At 37.1% G+C, this 24,184-nt stretch overlaps 1 protein-coding gene across 4 annotated transcripts in view; it reads left to right on the forward strand.

The window, feature by feature from the left end:
* rgs12b (regulator of G protein signaling 12b) overlaps positions 1 to 21,989 on the forward strand; it is a 61,013-nt gene extending 39,024 nt beyond the window's left edge. For 3 of the 4 annotated variants that reach the window (XM_052127288.1, XM_052127289.1, XM_052127290.1), the window contains 14 exons: positions 3,531 to 3,552; positions 8,621 to 8,790; positions 9,360 to 9,452; positions 9,989 to 10,132; positions 12,047 to 12,226; positions 14,003 to 14,159; positions 14,427 to 14,521; positions 14,644 to 14,838; positions 15,084 to 15,157; positions 17,849 to 17,975; positions 18,350 to 18,446; positions 18,941 to 19,008; positions 19,624 to 19,720; positions 19,990 to 21,989. In XM_052127288.1, the coding sequence (XP_051983248.1) occupies positions 3,531 to 3,552; positions 8,621 to 8,790; positions 9,360 to 9,452; positions 9,989 to 10,132; positions 12,047 to 12,226; positions 14,003 to 14,159; positions 14,427 to 14,521; positions 14,644 to 14,838; positions 15,084 to 15,157; positions 17,849 to 17,975; positions 18,350 to 18,446; positions 18,941 to 19,008; positions 19,624 to 19,720; positions 19,990 to 20,543 (2,073 nt within the window). In that variant the 3' untranslated portion in view covers positions 20,544 to 21,989. The remainder of the gene's footprint in view (positions 1 to 3,530; positions 3,553 to 8,620; positions 8,791 to 9,359; positions 9,453 to 9,988; positions 10,133 to 12,046; positions 12,227 to 14,002; positions 14,160 to 14,426; positions 14,522 to 14,643; positions 14,839 to 15,083; positions 15,158 to 17,848; positions 17,976 to 18,349; positions 18,447 to 18,940; positions 19,009 to 19,623; positions 19,721 to 19,989) is intronic. The other variant, XM_052127291.1, reaches the window with a different exon arrangement.
* Positions 21,990 to 24,184: the final 2,195 nt, after the last annotated feature.

The following is a 24,184-nucleotide window of genomic DNA, read 5'->3' on the forward strand; positions in this document are numbered from 1 at the left end:
AGCATGTTTCTTAAATAAAGATCGACTGGGTAAAAGCGGTGTAACAGTTTAAAGGACACCTCCTTAACCTTGTTGGTAATTAAATATTTGTGAGGTAAAGACCATACGACCTGCGTCAGACATGCTTGTGTTGTGTCTCGGGTGTGTTGCGTCATAAAAATAAAATGTTTAGGTCACTGTGTCGAGTTAAATATAGTTTAATACTCAATCTTTAAACACATCTTGAGATCCCTTAGTTCACATTTGAGAACGTAACACATGTTTGTGCTGTGTGTCCACTGAAGGGTTGTTAATGTTTTGTTCATTGTAATAAACTGTGTGTTGTTCACACAGCTGAAATTTCACTTACTGCCCTCTGGTGTAAACAGGTGGTTCTACAAGCTTGCATTTCTCAGGAATTTCTCAGGAAAGCATTGCGATTAATTGCAATGCATACATTTTTTTACATATTTTTTGTAAAATTAATCGCACATTATTAACGCGTTAAATTGACAGCCCTACCACACACCGATTTAATACGTTAAACATCACATTATTCACTCACAACATACAACGAAATGAAAACACAAAAACAGCCATTCATTATGGATCGTGGAACACTTCCACATTCTGGAAAAAGGTGGTTACTCTGTTCCAAAACACAAATGTCATAGGTGTATTCTTTACCCAGGGCTGTTTACATTTATGCTTATTAGTGTATTGCATCATTAGCTTTACAACAAAAGAAGATTTTTGCTGCTTTTCAGTTTACTTCATTAAAATGAACTAAAGCAACACAATTCTAGAACATTTAGTCACAAATTAATTTAATGGCATTCTATCCATAAAATTGAGTTTTTATTTTTGTGTTGTTAATGTAGCATTGATGGAACTGGACAGGGGATTTCCCAGTATGCTTTGTATGCAACACGATAGGAAAAGTAAATGTTCAAATTAAGTGTAATTTTATGTGTTTTTGTATGAGATGAATATAAAGGGTATATTTGTTAATGTTTTGTTAGAAGAGTTTTTATGTTGGAGTTTTGGGGGTTACCATTATATTGAAGAGTGGAGCTTGATATAATGATGAGAACTGGTAGATGTCACACATGAAATTGATTACTCGCTTCATTTAGCAAATGCTGAGCTAACCCTAATAAAGTTACTAAACTAAACTCTTTTGTTCTTCCAACCAGCATGTATTTAGCATGCTAACTCGCACTTACACTAATAGTACATCAAGAAATGTATTTGAGTTATGGTGACACGTCTAATTTATTGGGCTTACCCAATTCATCTAGGTTCTTTCTACACAAATTGTTTTTGTTGAGATTACATAGAAATATATGTAAAAAAAATAATTCAAACACATGAAATCACTGTCTGCAACTGACATGTCACTCGATGAGCACTATTAGTGGAACGCATTCAATTGCTGCTTATGTAGAACATTAGGATGTTGAGTATCCTAGTCGACTACCTATATTTCTTATGCAAAGATCTAGAGCATGGTTTTCTGGCTTTGTCAAATGGTCTTTCCAGATAATGTAAGCAATCTTTTTTTAAAAAAAATCTACATTTTAAAACCATGCTTAAAAAACAGCTTAAGCAAATCATAGGCTCTTATAGTTTGGCTTGCACTGTTGTCCACAATAAATATAAATGCCCAACCAAATTAGTCAAGTTAGTTTATTTGTATTTGTCATAACATCTTACATAGAGTACACAGGGCATTAAAATACTTGTGATGATGCTCAGATCAGATGTGAATCTACATTCAAACACAGTATATCTATATAAAGTGTAAGCAAATTTAATAAAGAAGATGCAGATTTAGGAGAAGGTATTTAAGATAATCTATTTTGTTGGGTAGATAGTACTGAGTAAAGAAGTAAAAACTTTGTATTGTCATGTAGAAGGTGAGATTTGGTAGGAGACAGTGACAGTAGTCAGACTGCAATTGCACTTTAGTGTATTGTAATATTATATATATATATATATATATATATAAATATATATATATATATATATATATATATATATATATAATGTAATAATGTAGTAGTGATGCATATAGGATCTAAATGACTATGGCTTGACACTGATGTGAAAACGGGTTAAGTCAATTGTGGAAACTTTTAACACTTGTGTTTATATAACAAAAGTATCTAGCTTTCAACAAGGCTGAGCAGTAAATGGTTTACACATCACAGTCATCAGTGGTGGTGATGTAGTCAATGTAGGACAGTGTAGAATGTTCTGTGTCCCTAATTACACTGGGCCAAAGCAAGGAAAAAGTAATCTCAAACATCTCGACCCAGGATAGATGTGGTCAGCCAAACTAACATTTCATATTTTCTTTATAACGGCTACTCTTGATTCTCTGCAACTCTCTGGGCAGTTTTCTTTGGCAAGGTCATATTGGGAAAACAATTGTTATACTTTCAGCATGTCAAATAATTGACAGTTTGTATAGAGTCTGTATAGTAGAAACTCCATATGGCTTTCTTTTAATCTGCCTGTCTTGGCACTAGCAACCAAACATTTGGTAATTCTCTTTTTTGTCCTGGACTTTGCATGCTCAGACTCCCCTTTTTACTTTTCTTTAATTGCTTTTTAATTGATAGCCTTTTCTTGGCCTGAACTGAGTCTATTGTTGTTGTTAGAATATAGTATTTAGTTCAAGAATGCCTCGGGCCAGTTTTGCCTAGTGTTTTTGTCTGAAAGGAGCTCAAACTTTATAAGAGTAAACGTGTATAATTTCAGTTCTTCTGGAGATTAGTTGTAATATTTCTGTGATCTGAGGTGATACTTTCAATATAGACAGAGCTTCTCTGGAATGATCTTACCGGCCACCCGCAAAATTCAAATGAAACCTCAACAGATTTCTGCAGAATTCCAGTGCCTGGCATTCACAATTGTGTGAAAAAAATATTTATTGAGAAAATTTACTATGTTCAGTATATATAAGGTCCACACTCCCTGGGAATTTTGTCACTATCTGACCTTTGAGCCAGTATTTAAAGGAAATTGCTAATTTGGCACTCATCCCATACAAACACTTTACACATCCACTCACCTGTATGCCACTGTTGCGACTGTAACAAGCATGATTTGACCATGCAATAAGCGGGTCATTGCTGTTCTGATGCTTTGTTTAATAAAACTTTTGAAACAAATAAAATGCTCATAGCAGGACCTTTCTTCACACTGCAATAAAATATATAAATATACCAAAAAAATAAAATAAATTAGCTTTTGTCCTTTGACTAATCCTAGTGTCATGTTAAGGCAAATCAGACTGGGCGTGTTTAATGTCTCACAGTGGGCAGGGTCTAGAATATCACAGTATTGCTGGAATGTAGCTGATGCATTTCATTATCTGTGAGGGAGTGATTGAAAAGGAGTGTGTGAAAAGCCATTCCAGTAAAACAGGAAGAGCTGGTGTGTGTATTATGCCACCTGAGTACCCAGGCATGTTGCAGACATCAGTGTGTGTTTGTGTTGGTGAAGACAGTCACTCACACATGTCTCTCTGTGTTCTCTTGCAGTCTGCGGCTGTCTCCGATGGTGGTAAGTAATGTTTCATACAACCTCAAATCACGTCTCAGCCTGTCTTGTTCAACTGTCTGTTTTTATGTGTTATCACAAACTTAATTTGTCTTTCCTTACCTGCCTCTCTTCCTTCCTTCCCTCTCATATCTATGTTCAGGTTCATTACCTGAATAGTTTTGTTCTGTGACTAGTTCCACTTCTTCGCTTCAAATCTCTGCTGCTTAAAACTGCTAATTATCTCTGAATCTCTCAGTTTACCTACCACTGGGATCTAATTTCTTTTACATTGTCAATTTCTTTCACCGTTTTTGTCTTTTAGCCTTTACTTCTCAATTTCTCCAACAATTGTTTCAGTCATGCTTTCTTCTTTATCTGTTTTCAATGTTTCATTTATATCTGTAAATCTGAAATAGATCGATTTCTGCCCAAATGAAGGAGAAAGCAAACTCCATTTGGGCTTTCTTTTAGTTTGCCTGATCTCTTGATAAAATTGGCTTTATTTTCCCTGTGCAATCATACCCTCAGTATCCAACTGTTTTATCTGTATTAATTGAGGTTTTTCTGCATAAATTCTTGTTGGAAGAATATAGGATTTAGTGTTGGAATACATGGGGTCATTTTTGCCCAGTGTTTTTACCTGAAATAAAAATGTTATATTAGTAATGTTGGAGATTCAATATTCAAAATGCAGTATTTGTTTTCTGAAGTGCTACTTTAAACACAAACAGTGGTCTTCTGTAATCACCACATATTACTCTTTCAAAACACAGTATAAAGTGACAAAGCAAATTCTGTGCGTTTCATTTCATGATTGTAAAACTTTGTCCAACTTCCCCTTTTTGCACACATACCAATTCATACGGAACAGTGGCATTAATTGTACAGTTCTGTCATCTGTGATTCATCCGGCCTGTCTTTGCCAAAATCTCTGTATTTCAATTCCAGCAGCGAACAAGCCCTAACTGCCCCTACTCCTGTCTCCCCCTCAGTGCCCCAATTAGCATGTGTGAATGTGCCAGGGTTTCTGTGAATGTTTGGTTAACGCTGCCGCCAGAGCCATAGATCTTTCAGCCTTATGCATAACAAAAGGCACAGAGGGACAAATGTATGCATGCAGAACTGTCAGGAACTTACATGCCTGAGCTGTTAGCTTTACAGTCCTGTAGTGTCTTTCTTAATGTGTATGTGTTCTAATAGGCACACAATACTTTGTGGTCTTATCAACATACAGTGATCATGAAAGGATCTGACCTGAGATCAGCATGTAGTTTACCAAGACAGGTTGGATCAGTGTTCAAATGTAGGTTCAGATGTTTGGGTCAGTTTTTTATCCCTTAGAAACTTCTCCAGGATCAGTTAACAGCATGACAGGATGTCATAAATCAACCAGTGAAAACTGAGAGAGTGAACTTAAGCCTAGTGTACACGAATTGCAGTCAGTGCCCTGTGACTTCAAGTCTTTTTTTCTGTCGTTCTGGTGTGCACAGGACACGGCTGATTGCAGACTGAGTGTATAAACTACAAAACCATTTGTCCAGACTGAGGACCAGTTGTTGGAAGAATATAGGATTTAGTGTTGGAATACCTGGGGTCATTTTTGCCCAGTGTTGTATTAATGATGTACACCTTGTATTAAGATGCATTTTGGTTGATCCGACCAGAAGTATACAATCAAAATACATTACCGTTACACCTAGTCATCTCTTATGACCACTTTCGTTTGGATTTAGAGGAGAGAGAGTCACTGATTTCACGAGGACATGCATACATTTTCACTTCTGTGTATTTCTGAATGATAATAAAGCGTAAAAACGTAAAAGATAGCGCTAAAAACCTGTGCGAAGTTTCTCATAATTATAGGAAAGCATGATGTTTAGAGCACAATTCTGAGTTATATTTAATGCAGTACCTGTAACTGAGCTTCTGATGTGTGTGCTTTGCATATATGCGTCCCTTTTGTGCATGTTCATGCATTACTTTTTAAAATTTCATATCGTATGCTTATTTCCCTTAAATCCACACATAGTGGACAACAAAATTACCATTACAGCTGCCCTTAGCGTTGTCTTGTTTCAAACTGATAGCTCAATATGCATCTTTAAAATTACGATAAAGAAATTCATTTACAAACTCGTGCAGTTTATTTTTGTTAACATGTCAACAAACATTAAAGACGGCTCTCGCCCTTATTTACGCTTGTTTGCAAAGGAAGAAAAAAGATAAATAGCTGAAAATAATTAAAGTTGGTAGGGAGATGTAGGTGATGTTTTATTTTATTTTCGAATAATTTTTTGTCTCATGCTTACCAATACATTGCTCTCCTCTTGCTCTCTACCTTTTCATTTGCTGTGACTCATTGTCGAACTCATTGTTGGGACAGTTCACACTTCTGACAACAAGATGTCTAGATATCAAGCTGTTTTGAAAACTGTCGTAGCATCTGTGACTTGTTGGGGCCTGTTGCAGGAGTGCGCACACTATAAGACCGTTGGTCGTTTAATTTGACTTCTTGTCGTCAACTCAAAACATCGAAAGAGACGAACTGGAGGCGTGTTATTTACATTTTGCTTAAAGACCACTTGTATTGTCAGTGCTGCTCATCTATTTTGACATTAAAGTGCAAATCTCAGCATCCTTTAATTGTCTTGATTACCTTGCTGTCTCGAGACCTCAACTGTATTCTCAGTATAGCTTTACAGTCTGGACATCTCCTCGTGCGAAACTGTTTACAATCTACATTTATTATGACCACATAAGTGGAGAGTTTATGCTATGCAAAAAAATTTAACTGTCCACCATAATTTTCCATCTCCCTGCTGAAAACTCCAAGTTAAAACAGCATTAAAAGCTGTAATTGATCAAACTGGTTTTGTGTCTCACTTGGAAAGTATAATAAAATTAGTCCATATGGCTCCTGCATCCTATTCCAAGTCTTCTGAAGTCATACGATTTTGGAGAGAAACTACCCAAAATTGAAGTAATTTTTCTGTAAAAAATCTTGACTTCCATTGCATGTTCATGAATGCTCTAAGAGAAGCTTTTTTAGAGTGGCATGCATGTTCGCGCGAGCACTTGCATTGTTTTAATCACAATAATAATTAAAGCATTACCTTTTGTTTTCTGCATAAGAAAGAAAGTCATATGGGTTTGGAACGAATGAGGGTGAGTTAATGATGGTAGAATTTTATTTCTTTGGTGAACTATTACTTTAAAAAGCCTAGTTTAACACATACTGGTGATTGATTATTCTGGTCTTTTTTTTTTTTTTTTTCAAAAAAAAATGTACCTCTTTCTCCAAATTTGGAATACCCAATTCCCATTGTGCTTTTAAGTCCTCGTGGGCGTGTAGTGATTCGCCTCAATCTGGGTGGCGGAGGACGAATCCTAGTTGCCTCCGCGTCTGAGACAGTCAACCCATGTGTCTTATCACGTTGCTTGTTGGGCGTGTTGCCATGGAGACATAGCACGTGTGGAGGATTCGCAGCATCCACGGTCAACTCACCACGCGCCCCACCGAGAACAAACCACATTATAGCAACCACAAGGAGGTTACCTCATGTGACTCTACCCTCCCTAGCAACCAGGCCAATTTGGTTGCTAGCAAACTAGCGTAACCCAGGGTTGGTAGCCAGCATCTTTTACCACTGAGCTTACCCAGGCCCTGGTTATGCTGGTCTTTTTAATAGTGTTTGACCGATGTATCGATATCAGCCATTAAAAACCCATATCGATCGAACTCTACTTTTTAAAATGGCTGTTAGTGTGTGTTTGTCCTCGGTTAGGGTGCTGCCGGGTGGCTGTTTTGGTCTAGCATTAATATTGCAGGTTCCTGCTACCTCTACAGTCTAAGTTTCCCTCACCTCTCTTCCTTCAATTATTTATCACCTGTCCGTTCAGAGCTTTGTGTACATGCCACTGTATCTGCTTTCCTCTATGCAAGCGTGTGGATTCATCGTCTGTGTTGTTTAGATAGTTCCTCGTTTCTCAAAATGTTTCAAGGCAGTGTGGTGTGCATGAATTCTATGGAGCGTTTCATGGCTGTTCGCCATCTGCTCCGTGGCTGTGTGTGGTTGTAATGGTGGGGTGATGGATGTCAAAGCCTGGCGCCAGGTTAGCATGAAATATCTGGTGAAGTGGCATCACACAGGCTCGTACCAGCTCTACCCAGGTAAGAGGCTCTGGGGAGTGCCTGAGTTTATCAGCAATGTGGAGAGTGTCTATCTATGGACAAAATGCTTTGGTTTCCTCCAGAGTGCTTATCTTTAAAAGTAGGTTTATAAACAGCTAGGCTAAAGTTGGCAAGTAAGTTAAAGATACAGAATCTGTCACTGAAGTTTATGTTCTAAGATCTGACAAGTTGTTTTGTTATCATATTGCTTAGCCTTCGCCTTTGCAATACAACAGTTTCAGGGGTTTTAGCTCTTTGCTGTTCCTTCCAGTGGTTTTTGAGGATTGTTAATGAAATAACCTATTTTGTTTATTTTATCAATACTGTTTGATAAGAGCACACCAGCCACATCAGAATCACCCAGAAACAAAAAGGCTCTTAGCAGAAATCTAGCAAACAGATTTAAGACACACTAAAGGATTTTACAGAACTAGTTTCTCAATTTCTCTGTGTTTTGTCTTCGAGATATAATTGGTAAAATAAAAAAAAACACCTCTGACACTTTAACCTACTCCTTGACTGTTTCAAACTTTCAAATTCAGTTAACTTCTGCATAATTTATCATCTTCAGTTCTTCAAGCTCTGACTTTTCTGTTGTTGTCTCTATGCCTTTAGTTCATCGAACACAAGTCTATTTTAAGTGTATAGCCTTAATTTAGAGCAACCCGACCCTTATTCAGACAGTCATGTTGATTGCATAACTCATGTCCCGTTGGGCATATCCTGATTTGAAAAAGGATATTTGTTTGAGTCAAACTTTTGTGGTTTTAGTAGGCTTTGGTTATTGTGTAAGTCTGTCATATGCTATATGTGAATTAGTGGTGTCATGTCATATTGTCACTGAAATGGAATGAAGAAAAATCTTACATTGTGTTTGGTGTGAATAATAATAATGTTATCTCCTTGTTTGTTCTGTAGAGTTGAACAGTGTGGACCTGAAAGGCTGCAGCAGTGATAACAGTCTGAACAGCAATGCCAGTCTACCTAGCGTGCAATGCCATAGACGCCACACTGAACGGCGCGTCGCATCATGGGCCGTCTGCTTCGAGCGGCTGCTACAGGATCCCGTCGGTGTCCGATATTTCTCGGTATGTCGGATCAGTTTAAGTTTGTTAATGCTCAGTATCCTGACTGAATTATAGAACTGTGGCAGTGCTATAGTACAGTGAGGGTATTAGATGGTAATATCATGGTACTTGAAAATATGCCATGGTATTTAGATTGTTCTCCAAGGAAATTCGAAGAATATCTTTGTATTACTAGTGTCCAAAAACATGGTATACTATGATAAAAACCATATGGTTATTATTTTAACCGTAAAAGTGCAGCCATCAGTCTGTATATGCAGGATGACAGTTTACTAATTCCCACCTTACAAAAAAGCTTAGCAGATGCTTTCTTCTGAGAGTGACAGCTATCTCAACAAGGTAAAACGAGGCTCTCTCTAAATTCGAGGTTTCAAACAAAACCAGCAGGAAGTGTTTGAAGAGTATTCTACTTATCTGTAGACCAAAGCATGTGTAGAGAATTAAGTTTAGTCAGTGAGTAATAAGTCATACAATTAATTTAGTATTTTAAAGTGTACAGGACAAATTTATGGTATGGTTTGGTTTTGAAGATGAATTAATCTTTATTTATTTTTTCTTTTACCCTGCAGGAGTTTCTGAAGAAGGAGTTTAGCGAGGAGAACATTTTGTTTTGGCAAGCCTGTGAATATTTTAGCCATGTGCCGGAAACGGACAAGAAACAGGTATAAAATTGTATAAATGATGCCAGCACCAAATGGAATTACAATCTGTGGTCGAACATGGTAGCATTGCCTCAACCAGTCGCATGAGTTTGGGGCAGGACTACCTGCATGATAAAACAATAGAAGCCTGTTTGGAAAAAGTTATATATTTAATATTTATGCATTTGGCAGACGCTTTTATCCAAAGCGACTTACAGTGCAATTATTACAGGGACAATCTCCCCGGAACAACCTGGAGTTAAGTGCCTTGCTCAAGGGCACAATGGTGGTGGCTGTGGGGTTCAAACCAGTTATTTAATTATTTTTGCAATTCCGTTTGGTGTTAGAAGTTACACAATGCACCTTTAATGTTGGTACAGATTCGGGTACTTCAGAAATAATTTTTGATAACTATTTATCAAACCGTTTCTTCTGCCCATGTCCACAGCAGTCAGTTTTACGTACTAAACACATCCTTTGTGTGGACAGGACAAAATAAACAATGTTTTCCATTTGCTGTTTGATTGTGACATTGTCATAAACTTTTGCCCCTCTAGCTGTCCCAAAGGGCCAGAGAGATCTACAACAGCTTCCTGTCGAGCAAGGCCACCACACCCGTCAACATTGATAGTCAGGCCCAGCTGGCTGACGACATCCTCAATGCTCCAAGGCCAGACATGTTTAAAGAGCAGCAGCTACAGGTGAGACAGAACACAAATGGAACGCACAATTAAGCATACAACATTGTTTACTGAAACCCTGGGGGTAAAACACTCCATTTCAGAATAAAAAGCATTACCATATTGTGTCAACGTGTCAAAATTTCCCAATGCTTCTGTAGGCATGATGCTAATCCTAAAGATTTTGAAATTTGGGAAAATCCATCTACATGCCTTTTCCGGTCTTTTATAACATTGTGCTTGATTGATTTCCCAGACTTATTCATTATAAAGAGCAATTGTATCCTGATTCATGCAGGTGATCTCAGTGTTCTTGTGGCAATCAAATCTGCTTTATTTCATTTGTATGTCTGTGTAACCTCCACAAAATATCTATAAGGATTGCTCACCATAGTGATGCAAGTTTTTCTGGGCTGTTGATGTTAAATAGTTGACTCCTCTGATTTCAGCACTGTGCTGTCATGAGATCACAAATGTAGCCTCCTGAACACTTCAAACTCATGATAACCAAAAAGAGACCTGCAGGCGGCCTTTGTGCATGTTGTGGGAATATGCAGGAATGTGCAGTTATAAAGTGTCTTCTAGGCAAAAACAAACAAACAAACAAAGTAGCAGCAACCATTTTATTCACAATCTCTATAATTAACAAACTTTCAGAAACATGATGGTGGTCAACATTTACAATGTCAGATACTTTAGCGGATCAATGGCATAACACGAACATACATAAAAAGGGGCCCTGCCCATTAGTAATGACATCACAGCCCTGATGGAAACATTTATTTTAGGAAATGTTGTCATCTTTTCAATAGTTTTCCCTTCTCCTATAGTTATTTAGCATTTTTTGCAATGCTGAGATGTTTTGTTTTAGTCTCTTTGAATTTCTCATTTAAAACGTTTTAATTTGCCAGTCAACTTACTTCAGTTTTCTTCAATCAGCACACGTCTTGTTTTCTGCCAGCTGTGTACATTATTCTACATTCAACTCTTAAAGGGAGTTCACACAAAAATGAAAATTCTATAATTTACTCTTACTCATGAACAGGATGTGTATGACTTTCTTCTACAGAACACAAACAAAGATTTTTAGAAGAATATTTCAGCTCTGTTGGTCCTTACAATGCAAGTGAATTGTTATCCAAAAATAATATAAAGGCCACATAAAAGTAATCCATATGACTCTAGTTTCACTTTTACATTCTTTTACATTTTGAAAGTGGAGATTTATGGGAAAAAAGGACTTAAATATTGATATTTTTCACATCTGAAGACATGGATTAAACCACTGGAGTCATATTATTTACTATTATGTGGCCTTTACAGGATTTTTGGAACTTCAAATGTCTGGTGACCATTCACTTGCATTGTAAGGACCAACAGAGCTGAAATATTCTTCTAAAAATCTTTGTTTGTGTTCTGTAGAAGAAAGTAAGTCATACACAACCCGGATGGCATGAGGGTGAGTAAGTGATGATAGAATATAACATTTTTGGGTGAATTAACCCTTTAAGTGTGTGATAAATATTATTTTTAGTGATTGTGATTCTTTTTTAAAATACATTTATGCTACATTACAAAGTCTGTAGAAAAAATATTTTTCATGGTATTGCCCATATTCTGCTTCAGATCCCACATTCTTCTGGGTTTATATGTTCACCAACCTGGTCACCATTAGCACATGTTGTGTTTAGGATGCATGTCCCAGCATGTGATGTTTATGTGTTTGTGTCCCCACCAGGTTGCATAAGCAGCTTAATCAGCAACCCCAGAAAAACTATGCTGGTTGACCACCAGCTTTTAACATTTTTAGTTTGCACTATGACTATGCTGATTCAACATCTTGACTAGCACCAATCAGCATAAACCAGCCTGGTCTTTTCTTTAATCGGGAATTTTATACTGTAGTTCCACTTTCTCTCCTTCCTCCCTCAATAGATCTTCAACCTGATGAAGTTTGACAGTTACACTCGCTTCCTAAAGTCCTACCTGTATCAGGAATGTATGCTTGCGGAGGTGGAGGGGCGTCCTCTTCCAGACCCCTACCAGGTTCCCAGCAGCCCCACGTCCAAACACAGCACAAGCTCTGACCGCTCCAACCTCTCTACACCCAAAAAGGTAACATACATACAAGTGATGGCTTGCTCGTTGGCCATAATCATGATGATGGTCTCTTGAAAGCTGGCCTGCTTTGAAACATATTCACAAAATAAATATTCTATAAGACACATAAAATGAAGACACCTCTTAGTCTAAATATCTCTCTGGAGAAAGTTAGCCAACACTTTTCTGTCTTTGATCATTAAGTCCTTAACATATTTGAAACATTTAATATTTAATACTTTTTTCAGTTACAGATCAGTAATTTTTGAATATTTATGAAATTGTAATGTCAAAAGTATCTTTGGTACCAAGTCGATACTAAAATAAATAAGATGCAAGTATACTAGTGTTTCTGCAGTACTGGTAGTACAGTGCACTGACTCAATTCTGTACCTGTACGTTGTATGAATGGTACACGATTAGAGCATGTTACTCCTTTTACACTATAATGGACAATTAATCAAATTAAAATAGTGATATGTCCTAGTGTGATTATTAAACCGCTGATTTAATTATACAAATTTATTCTGAAAGTGCTGAGCCCTTCAGCACACATGTAAATATGTGAAGCAGTTTATAAGCTGAAAACGCAGACTGATCAAAACACCACATTTTATGAGCATCACGTGCTGTGCTTGTTGTATTAGATGATAAAAGAGCGTGAGCATTTAAGTGCGCAGTGCCTGCAGACTATAAACAGTATTTATATAATTAAATCACAGCCTTTGTGCTTTAATAGTCACACTTGGCCATATAACCAACGTCTTAACTGGAGGTGCGAACCTAACGTCTAGAACACGCAATGGCAAAGCCTTCACGTCACTATTAAAGTTTGATTCAAAATAAAAGCTTGACAGGAAAAATTAAGACATGGCATCAAAAATATACTTTATAGTACAATGCAGTATTTACTATAATAATAATAATTATTATTATTATATTTAAGCAATATCTCACAAGCGAGAGTGCTGTTGTTCTGAATAGAAGTTTTTTATCTATGTTTTCATTTATAATGTGATGCTCTATTGTTATTTTATTTGACAAAAATAAGAATAAAAATAAATAAAAACTTAAATCAATGTTCACTTAATTGAGAGATTTTTCAGGGAAACATGTAATAGTATTCATGTATTTTTTAACTTTGTTAAATAAGGCTTAAGGAGTTTGTTCAGGAGTATGTTACCTTTTTTGGGGGGTCTCGAAATTGATATCAAGAATCATGACATTTTTGCTGATACTGTTATTGACTACTGAAATTTTGGTGTTGTGTAAGGATTATATAATCAAATAATGTTTATTGATATTAATGGAAATTGGTACCAAAAGTTTATAATTAATTTAAGGTTATCCGGTTAAACATCTCAGTTTAGATTATCCTTCAAAGGTATTTCCACAATTAATTATGTGGGATTGTCTTCCTACTCTTAAGAATTTAAATGCAAATTTCATGTTGTCATAGAGGTGTGAGATTCAAGTCAATGTTAGTACTATGTGCCTGTTTACACAGTCGAGTGTTAGTATAGTTTTCACAGAATCTTTCAAAGACTGTCAGCTCAGTCAACGTCCCATTATGCCCTCCAGTCAGATCTAATTTGACACAGTCAATTGCTGGCCAGCTCTGAGTTTTTACACCTTACTCTTAGCTCTGCATATCACTGGCTTATGTCACATTTGAGTTTTTCACTGACAGCCTGTTTGTAGGGAGACGTTTTTAGTGTCTGGCATATAGATCATTGAATTATAAGCAACACTTTGTTTTTTAGAGTGGAAAATAATTTACGATGTTTAAAGTTGCAGGACGACAAGAAGAGCAAGTCGGGAAGGTCACTGAACAGCACAGATGACAGCAGAGAAGAACAGGGCGATAAAAAGAAAAACATTTTCTTCTCCTGGTCCAGAAATAGAAGTTTTGGAAAAGGATCCAAGAAGAAGGATCTTGCAGATTACAGTGAGTGGAAGAAATCAATGATGATTCCATTACAATAAATTGTTCCACTTTTTGTCTTCGTTTTATGTATATATGGCTTCTGTAAACGCTTTAATGTTCACTTAGGATGCACTTAAAAGTTTCTTATTCGAGGGTTAGGGGATATTCTGACAGTGTTTCCAAAATAATTTCATTTACATTTTATGATTCTATGCTGTGTCCTTGAATGTTTATTTTGTAGTTTCCAGTTTGGCAGTTATGGATATGTTTTTTTTTTCTTCACCACAGATTTTACAGGGAGTAACGGACGGAGAGAATCACAGGGTTCTTTGTCATCTGGTGCAAGTTTGGAACTTGGCACCTCTGGTTCTGGAAAAAACGAGGTGTGTATATTGTGCCTGACTCTGAACCACTCGAGCTGATGTCATGTTGAAAACATATAGTTAGACATCCATCCATCCATCCATCTCTATTGTATATTCCTTTGTGGTCCTCTATCTGATAGGCCGAAGTGTCGCGTAACTCTGTGTCGTTGTCTGAGCGTGCGGTGCGTCACTGTAACATTAACCTTCCGGATGGCTCATGCTGCTCAGTACCTATCAGGCCTGGCAACTCCATCAGAGAGGTGTTGTTGGGCTTGTGTGAGAAAATTGGCATTAACCTGGCTGCTGTTGATCTGTTCCTAGTTGGCGGAGAGAAGGTAAGATATCTATCTGAGCGCATTTCATGTCACTGGTGCAGGTTGCTACCTTTGATCATGTTATGTGGTAAAACATCATTAATTGAGGTACCTTCATTTTTGCTTTTTACTTTTGGTTTGTCCATCATAAAAGGTTACAAGGTGATATTATTTTGTGAGAGCAGCACACATGTGTGTGTGTCTGCATCATTTGATACTGCACTGCTGTAATGGATTATAATAGCATGTATTGTCCTTGTGTAAAGCCTTTAGTGTTGGACCAGGACTGCATGACACTGTGTTCCAGAGACCTGCGGCTGGAGAAACGTACACTATTCCGGTACACACTGTTTATCTGTTTTACTTTTGGCTTATCTGTAAGTGTTTTCTATCTGCCTACTTATTTGTCCATAGTTATACATAGTTTTACAGCCTAACTAAACTACGTATATTTACGGTTGCACATTATACATACCATATTGGTTATCTTATATATATATATATATATTAGGGCTGTCAATCGATACATTTTTAATCGAATTAATTACACGGTGTTCCGATTAATTAATCGCATATACAAATATTTGCTGAGAAAGCCCCTCATATAACAATAATTCAATATATAATGATAAAATAATTATACTTTATTACTATACTATTACTATATACTTTAATTATCTTTAAATATAATTCAAATTATATTTAAAGATAATATATATATATATATATATATATATATATATATATATATATATATATATATATATATATATATATATATATATATATATATATATAATACAAAATATTCAGATAAGTAAAATGCATTACATTCTTGTGGCAGAAGAGTTAATCATTAATAAGACCATTCAAAAAGTGGCTTTAGAATACAATGTATTGTTTACTACCATATTATTGATCATAAGTCAATCATTGGCATACAGTTCACAGCAATCCATTACACAAGTGAATTTGTCAATCAATTGGAGATTTATTGTGAGGGTTTGTTTAGGGACTCGTCAATTTACACCTACGTTAGACTTTTTTTTTTTTTAGAAATAAGCCTAGGTTATACATAGTACACAATACTACAGATATATTTTTTACAATAATGCCAAGACATTATATTCATTACATAGTGCAATGATTTTCAATGCTTTGGAGTTGTTGGAGGTACAAAGAGTATTTAAATAATATTTTATTATTTTATTAGTCTTTACAAAAAAGTGCAAATAGGGGCTTTATAGACATAAATTTACACTTATGTATTAAAAACTTTGCAAGAAAAATAAACAGATTAATCAGAAAATATTAATTTAAGTTATCAAATCTGTGAAAACCAAATAAAACGTCTTTATAAAGCAAAGAAAAACTAGTTAAAATAGAGGTACGTACAAACAAACAAACTTTTCATCTACAGCATTACAGAAGAAGCAAAGTGGATCTATTTCAGGGAGCATGTTTCTTAAATAAAGATCGACTGGGTAAAAGCGGTGTAACAGTTTAAAGGACACCTCCTTAACCTTGTTGGTAATTAAATATTTGTGATGTAAAGACCATACGACCTGCATCAGACATGCTTGTGTAGCGTCTCGGGTGTGTTGCGTCATAAAAATAAAATGTTTAGGTCACTGTGTCGAGTTAAATATAGTTTAATACTCAATATTTAAACACATCTTAAGATCCCTTAAAGATCACATTTGTGCAGTGTTTTGAATGCAAGAAATTGTTTTCTTCACTGTATAAACTGTGTGTTGCTCACACAGCTGAAATTTCACTTACTGCCCTCTGGAGTATACAGGTGGTACTACAAGCTTGCATTTCTCAGTTAAGCATTGCGATTAAAGTGCGTTAATTTTTGTCAAATTAATCGCACGTTATTAACGCATTAAATCGACAGCCCTAATATATATATATATACGTATGTGTGTGTATATATATATACACACACACACAGTGATGTGCAAAAGTTTTAGGCATATGTATGTATATATATATATATATATATATATATATATATATATATATATATATATATATATATATATATATATATATATATATATATATAATCTGTATCAGTAGGTATTGGATATTTACAGACTGCTGTTGGATATTTAATTGTGTCCATTTCGTTTTTTTTTAAAATAATTTTTACCATTGTTTAGCACTAACAAAGATATAGCGATAAAGTACGGCAAAGATACGCTTTGAATGATACACAATGAATTGTTATCCACCGTATTTACGTATATTATAATGTTGTAATGCCTGATTTAACTTGTAGCATTTAAAACTTCTTACTTCTATCAGGTACTTAATCAATCGATTAACATTTTTCATCAAATTAATTACGTGGTGTCCCGATTCATCAAGCGCAATTAATCGCATATAAATATAATACAATATTATTATTCAGATCATTTAAATGCATTACATTCTTGTGGCAGAAGAGTTCATCATTGATAAGACAATACAGGTGGTTTTATAATACAATGTATTGTTTACTACCATATTATTGATCATTGTTCGTCAGTGTACACCTGCGTCAGACAGATGCTTGTGTAGCGTCTCTGGTGCGTTGCGTCATAAACATAAAATTTTGAGGTCACTGTGTCAAGCAAAATATAGTTTAATACTTAGAACACATCTTGAGATTCCTTAGTTAAAATTTGCGCTCCAAGTGTTTTGAACGCAAGAACGTAACGCATGTTTTTGTTCACTGTATAAACTGCGCTTTGCCATACAGCTGAATTTTCACTTACTGCCTTCTGGAGTAAACAGGTGGTACTACAAGCTTGCATTTCTCAGGAATCTTCCTTATTACACGGTCTGGGGGCATTGCGATTAATTGCGTAAAAAACATTGACAGCCCTAATATATATATATATATATGTATATTAGGGCTGTCAATGTTTTTATTGAAATATGTATATGTGTGTATGTGTGTGTGTGTGTGTGTGTATATATTTTATTTATTTATTATTTATTCAAGTTTATGTACCTCAACCTCTCTTCCTCTCTTTAATAGACTGGATCTGGTGCCCATAAATCGTTCTGTCGGGCTGAAAGCAAAACCCACTAAGCCGGTTACAGAAGTGCTGAGGCCAGTGGTGGCTAAATATGGTCTGAACTTAGGAGACCTGGTGGCCAGGATAGTGAGTAAAACACTTTGAAGTATTGTTTTATGATTTTATCATGTCCTATCTTTGAGCATGTATCTTTGAAACATCAGCTGTTTGATCATATCATTATTTGCCATGTCCCACCAACAACATGATGACGGTGTGGTTTTTGGGTTAATATCTTTTGGAGTATTGGGTTACATAGCACATGAAGAATGTTTCCATTTTCTTGCCCGTTTAGCTGGTTTTGTAGCATAAATATCTATATGGTGAAGGGTTGTTGTGGATTAGATTGAGAGATAAATCAATCTGTACCATAAAATGTAAAATATTATATTTTATATTGTCATATGTCATCAGTGTTTTGTGAATAGATGTTACATTTGTTGGTGTTTTTGTGTGGGCAGAGTGGAGAGAAAGAGCCACTGGATCTTGGGCTTCCAATATCTAATCTAGACGGATTGAGAGTGGTTCTGGAAATAGCCGACAACATTCCAGGAAAAGGCAAGATGTGCACACACATACAAAACAGACATCATTCACACCATCGGATCTGATACTACAGTTTCTCCCCCTGTAGAGCAATAGCACAGAAGACAAACAATTTTCTTCCTTAGATTAAGCTATTAGAATCATCTTGATTTAGAATGTTCTTTATATCTTATACTTAATTAAGATGTTCCGGAAGTCTTTATTTTGTGGCCCCTGAAATACTCATTTAATTTAATTGATGTAAAGTACATGCTGTTGAATTCTGTTTCTGGAGGGCCACATCCTGCAGAGTTTAGCTCCAAATCTAATCAAACACTTTTGGACTGGACCAACTAATTATGGTCTTCTGGATTACTTGAAAATTATAAGTGTCTAAGAGCAGGGTTGGAACTAAGCTTTGCAGAACATATCCATCCAGGAATGGAATTAAACAGCCTTTGTATAGTGCGTTTCCCCTAATGTTTAATTTTGTGTGTTCAAAACTTTCTTTCTTCTCCCCTAAACAGACAAACAAAAGCTGGTGACATCTAAAACTCATGGTCCACCTCTGTCTACGCGAAGCCAGTCTGCCACAGTAAGACCTCGATCTTCATGGTCATACTTTTCTATCCCCCTCTTCTCTCTTTTTTTTGTTGTGTGTTTTTGGTCTGTGTGTGGGGGGTCTGTGCATGGCTGGCCCCCTTATTTCGTCCTCTTGTCTGAAGGCTGTTTTTATATCTGTGCATTTCTGGGCCTGTGTATGATCTAACCCTTCTCGAATCACAACAACCCACCTCTTACCACTTCCTTTCCTTCAACACACCACACTGTTGTGGGTAGCAGCCTCTGTTCGCCAAGAGTTGCTTGGCTCAAGGGGTCCTCCCTTGTACAGTCTCTCTCTTCTCTATAGTTACTGATAGCTGTGTGATATGTTGAGAGAAATGGTGGAAAGACAAAAAAAAAAACGGAGTATGGATGTTCACGTTTATGGGACGTGGTGTTGTGGTGGCATGCTAAGCTGGTGGTGGATTTTCTGCTGGGTTTGATTGTAGTTTAATTGCACGAGTAGTGTGTAAAAAGCTTTAGTGATAGCGGCCCCTCCACTGCCCCTGAGAGTCCCCTGTAGTTGTAGCCCCAGAGAAAGCCTGTAGATGAGGCTCCTCTCATCCACGCACCCTTAATGTGCCCCATTCTCATTGTCGCTACCCAGGGGGAGGACAAAACAGCAGGAAAAGCTTCGGCTGTGAAAACCAGGGCCCAGGTGGAAAAACGAAAACAGAAAAAGCTTAATATAGATGAAGCTGAAGGTAAAAATCTATTCCCCTATCGTTTTCTTGAACAAAGAATTTTATTTTAAGTTGAAGCGCTAAAGTTGTTCTTGGCTACATCTTATGCTAACCAGTCTCTGCAAAAACACTGGCTGATGTAGCTTTTGCTAACACAAGCACACTTTGAAATGGCAGTCACAGTTAATCTGTCTTGCAAGAATGCTTTCTATCTCACGCATGCTGTAATTTGTCATGTGTGCTATTTTCCACACAAATCAAATTGTTTTGAATTGTGTGTTGTGATTCAGAATTCTTCGAGCTCATATCCAAAGCACAGAGCAACAGAGCTGACGACCAGCGGGGTTTGCTGAACAAATCCAACCTTGTCCTGCCCGACTTCCTGCGCCTAGACACAGAAGCAGACGTCAACAACGACAATTTCAGCTCCACCCCCATCTCCCACAAGACTCGGCCCAGATTCAAGGAGAATGGATCCAAACTCAGCACCATCCACCAATCGCAGAGCTTGGATTCAGCAGTGGAAGGGAAAGAACCCAGACGAGCCCTAATGCCACCAAATCAACCACCGTTCAGTTCCGCACTGTCCCCAATCCCACAAACGCAAAAAGGGGGCTCGTCCGGGATCACAGACCGGAGGAGCTTTGGAGGGGCCCAGGTGCTAGAGGATGAAGAGAGTAGCACGGACCTGACATTTGTTGCCGAAGGTGACATCACAAGCCCTAACAGCTCTCTCCTTGCCCAGTCCCCCATGCCCCTCCCTCCCTCCCCAAACCGACATAACCTCCTGAGAGAAGGCACTTACCAGGACAGCTGGGCTCGATCAGGTACCTCTCCTGTGTGAAGCATCTAAGCTCGCATGTGATATCCTCACCTCTCTCTCTGGTCCCTCCTGAAGATATGTGTGATTTCTGAGTGCTGTGGATTTGCTGTGCTCTTCGTTGTAAGCCCTGTGCCAAACCCTGGCAAAACCACCACCTTCCCATGTACATTATACCCCATTTAAGCACTTTAATGAACAATCGAAAAAGAGACTTCTACATACAATTCATTCTACATTTTCTTTTCTCCCCTGAAAGTATTTTTAAACAACTTTTCACACACAGTCTTGACAATCATAAACTTCCACCTCTTTTTTTTTTCCTCTGAGAAAAACAATAGATGTATTGTAGCCAGTCGGACTGATTCGAGGTCAGTAGTGAACTGAAGCAACCCTGCTCTTCTTCTGCGTATCTCTGCCCTCTGGCTGATCACATGACAGTCCCAACTGACACCACAACTGACTGAACTAAACATGTGATGATTCTGCTTCATCAATTAATATAACTACATACAGAAGCAGACAAAGTGTTTGAGGTAATAAACACCCAACACCCTTTAGGCATGGATATATTTATCTGTTAATACAGTTTAATGATGTGAATACACACATGAATAAAAGCAAAAACAAGCACAATCAGATTTATTATGACAGAGGCCTTGTCTTACCTCGCTGTGGTGACCAGTAGCGTGCCTTTTCATGAATCTGTCCATCAAACCTGAGTAGATATTCCTAATATCGACACAGAGTCATTAGTAACTCCTCATGACCTCATATTTCTATATTTAAATCTTAAATTCAGACCTCAGAACTTATTTTAGTTTTCTTTAGTCCATCATATTCTTGCATAAATGCAATTCAACAATGTTTTTTTTGTTTGTAGCTATGCAGATCACTTCCTGCTTATCACCATGACGTCACTTCCACGTGTTTTAAACTATGGTATCATATGTTACGTTTGTAATCGTGTAATATAATCCTAAAAAAGGATTATTTCGTCCTTGTTCAGTATATCTTCCTTTAAATGACAAAGTACTAAATGTTTACATAGTTTGTATTACAGCTGTGTGATTTATTGTTATGTTGAGTTGCCAACATTGTTGAATTGCCCTCCATTCTGTTCCTCCTGACACTGAAATAATTTTCAGCTTCCTGTAGCAGTCTTTTGTAGATAACCATTATCTCTGCTCAGATCTCTGTTTCTGCAAACCTGTAAATAGATAAATAAATGTTTGGGGTGAGATCTCTCTACCTCCCTTTCATTGCTTGTGTCCCCTTTCAGATATCTTTTATCATTACTATCCCTTGAAACATACTCTACAAAAATACGTAAGCACAGATGCTTCTTTCCTCACAAGCTCAATTTCAGCACAATCCCATTTATTCCGTAGGCAAATTCATTTTTAATGATAACCTTTTACAATAGACCTACCATGAGCTCTGAGGTTGTTAATCGATGGTATATGCTTCAGTTGAAGCCATCAATTTGTTTTATTTCATCTTTCTACATTTTGTTTAATAGTGCAATTCCTGGTAAATACCTACTCTACACATGATCCTGTAGAGAAAGATCCACCAATCAGAGTCAAGGCAGACAAACTGTAGCAAAAGAGCCCAGCAGCGACCGCTTACTCGCATGATGTACTGTGAATGATTCAGTCGATACTTCATGGAACTATACTTCAGGCCCTCATGAAAGACATTAAGTACACAGTCTTGTACCTTTGTCTTTTTTGCACCAAATACAATTTTGTAATGACATATTCCACCTCCAATAAATCCATATGGAACAAAAGACCGCTGAAAAAGTGGGCGAGCTATAACAGGTATTAGGATAAACTCTCTGATTTTATGATTCGTTTTCACTTTCAGGTCAACTACTGGCATGGCAGAGCAACAGTTTAAAGAGAGTATAAAGGTGTAGCAAAACATGCGGTTTTAGTGTGCACTCTGTAATTGTTTTGCTAACTGCTAAACATTAAACAGACTCGCATGAGATGAAGACTGTAGTCCTTTCAGTTTTCTAAGTGGATTTATTCTACATATGGTGCTGGGCTCACATTCATGAGTGCTGCCATTTTGAGATCATATGACCAGCAAAACCTTTCTTGTTTTATATCGATAATCCCCTGCAATTGAACAATTTAATTCGCTGTAACTGAGAATTTCTTATTTTGCGTGATGCTTAACTCGTCTTAGAGCAACATAAACACAAATTTTACTGAGTGCACCTTAAATAGCCCTGACTTTTGAAGGTAACTCTATTGCCTCCTTGAGTATGGAGGGTTGTCTCCACTACTGTAAAACAACACAGCGCAAAGTATATCTAAGGGGACAGTGCACTTGTAATGCAAGCATTCGTGTCAGCATTTGCGTACTTGTATAGAGTATGTTTCTGGTCTTCAGGTCATCACAGTGTCACACATACAGTACACACACACGTTGGGGAATATCGACACAGTGGATAGTGCATAATACTTTCTGAGATGTTATGGTGTCATATAAAATTGGTCCTCAGTAAGTAATACTAATTTTGGGAAATATAGGCATCGTCTGAAATTGATTAACAGACAATATTTGCCCCCTTCAGTTGATTTTCCTAGAAGCCCAAATAATTTTCCTAAGAAAAGATAGTTTATCGCTTCCTTTTCCTGTTAGAAGAACACACCGATCAGAGGCTCTGCACACAATGTAGACATACAGGATACATTCCGAAGCTGATCACATGATTAAATGGTCTGCGCTCAGTAGCGTTCTTTAATAACTCTGTGTGCCGCCTCATACCCCTCACCCCCACCGCATGTTTTGTGCGATTGGAGGTAGGCTGTTCTCAGCGCATTAGCTATGCACAGAGGCTTAGTTAAAGCAAATGGCTGGTTAGGCTGGCTTTGTGTTGTTTGGATGCTGGTTCTGGCCTCAGACAAAACCATCCTCTGTTTCCCTTCACTGCTCGCTCTCTCATCCTCCACCAGAGGAAGTGTCCTAATTCTGCATTGTCTCCCTTGGTACCCATTCACGCTCCAAAAGAAGGGAATCCCTCCATACACAAATCATCATGCTGTGTGGTAATTTGACCATGAATCCAAGTTACTGCACAATTCCTGCTTTTGGCAATCTGTACATTTTATATTTCTATATTTTCACTTTTATTTTTTACCACAGTTTTCTACCCCAAACTTCTCTTCCCCTGTCCTACCACATTAGTTAATTACTGTTAACAAAGCCTGTTTGTTCTGTGCTATTAGACTATGGGAAGTCTGAAGTAATGGAGGTATTTGAGCTTTGTTTGTTAGGCAAACTTTCAACTCAGGACTTGAAAGGAGTGTGGTAATGCCTTGACAGAAACTATAAAGGGAGGAAAAAGAAATATTCTTTGTGACAGAACGCTTTAATGGCAACTATTTAGTTTTCTTTTTTCAAATCTATTAAGACAAGGAATTATAAATTGCCCTGCAGATTTTTTCTTTGGTCCTGATGACTCATTTTTGGCCAGACAGCCTGAATATTAAAGGAACTACTTAGTCCATTAAATTAGAATGGAATTGCATGATGAATGCAATATAGAGAACGTTTCAATAAGGTGTTCAGCCATTTATGAGTAAGACATTCATCGTAAGAACATGTCCTCCCAGACACCTGATAAAGCCGCAATACTGCATGCTCCA

Source organism: Xyrauchen texanus, chromosome 5, assembly GCF_025860055.1.
Source record: "Xyrauchen texanus isolate HMW12.3.18 chromosome 5, RBS_HiC_50CHRs, whole genome shotgun sequence".
Lineage (NCBI taxonomy): Eukaryota > Metazoa > Chordata > Actinopteri > Cypriniformes > Catostomidae > Xyrauchen > Xyrauchen texanus.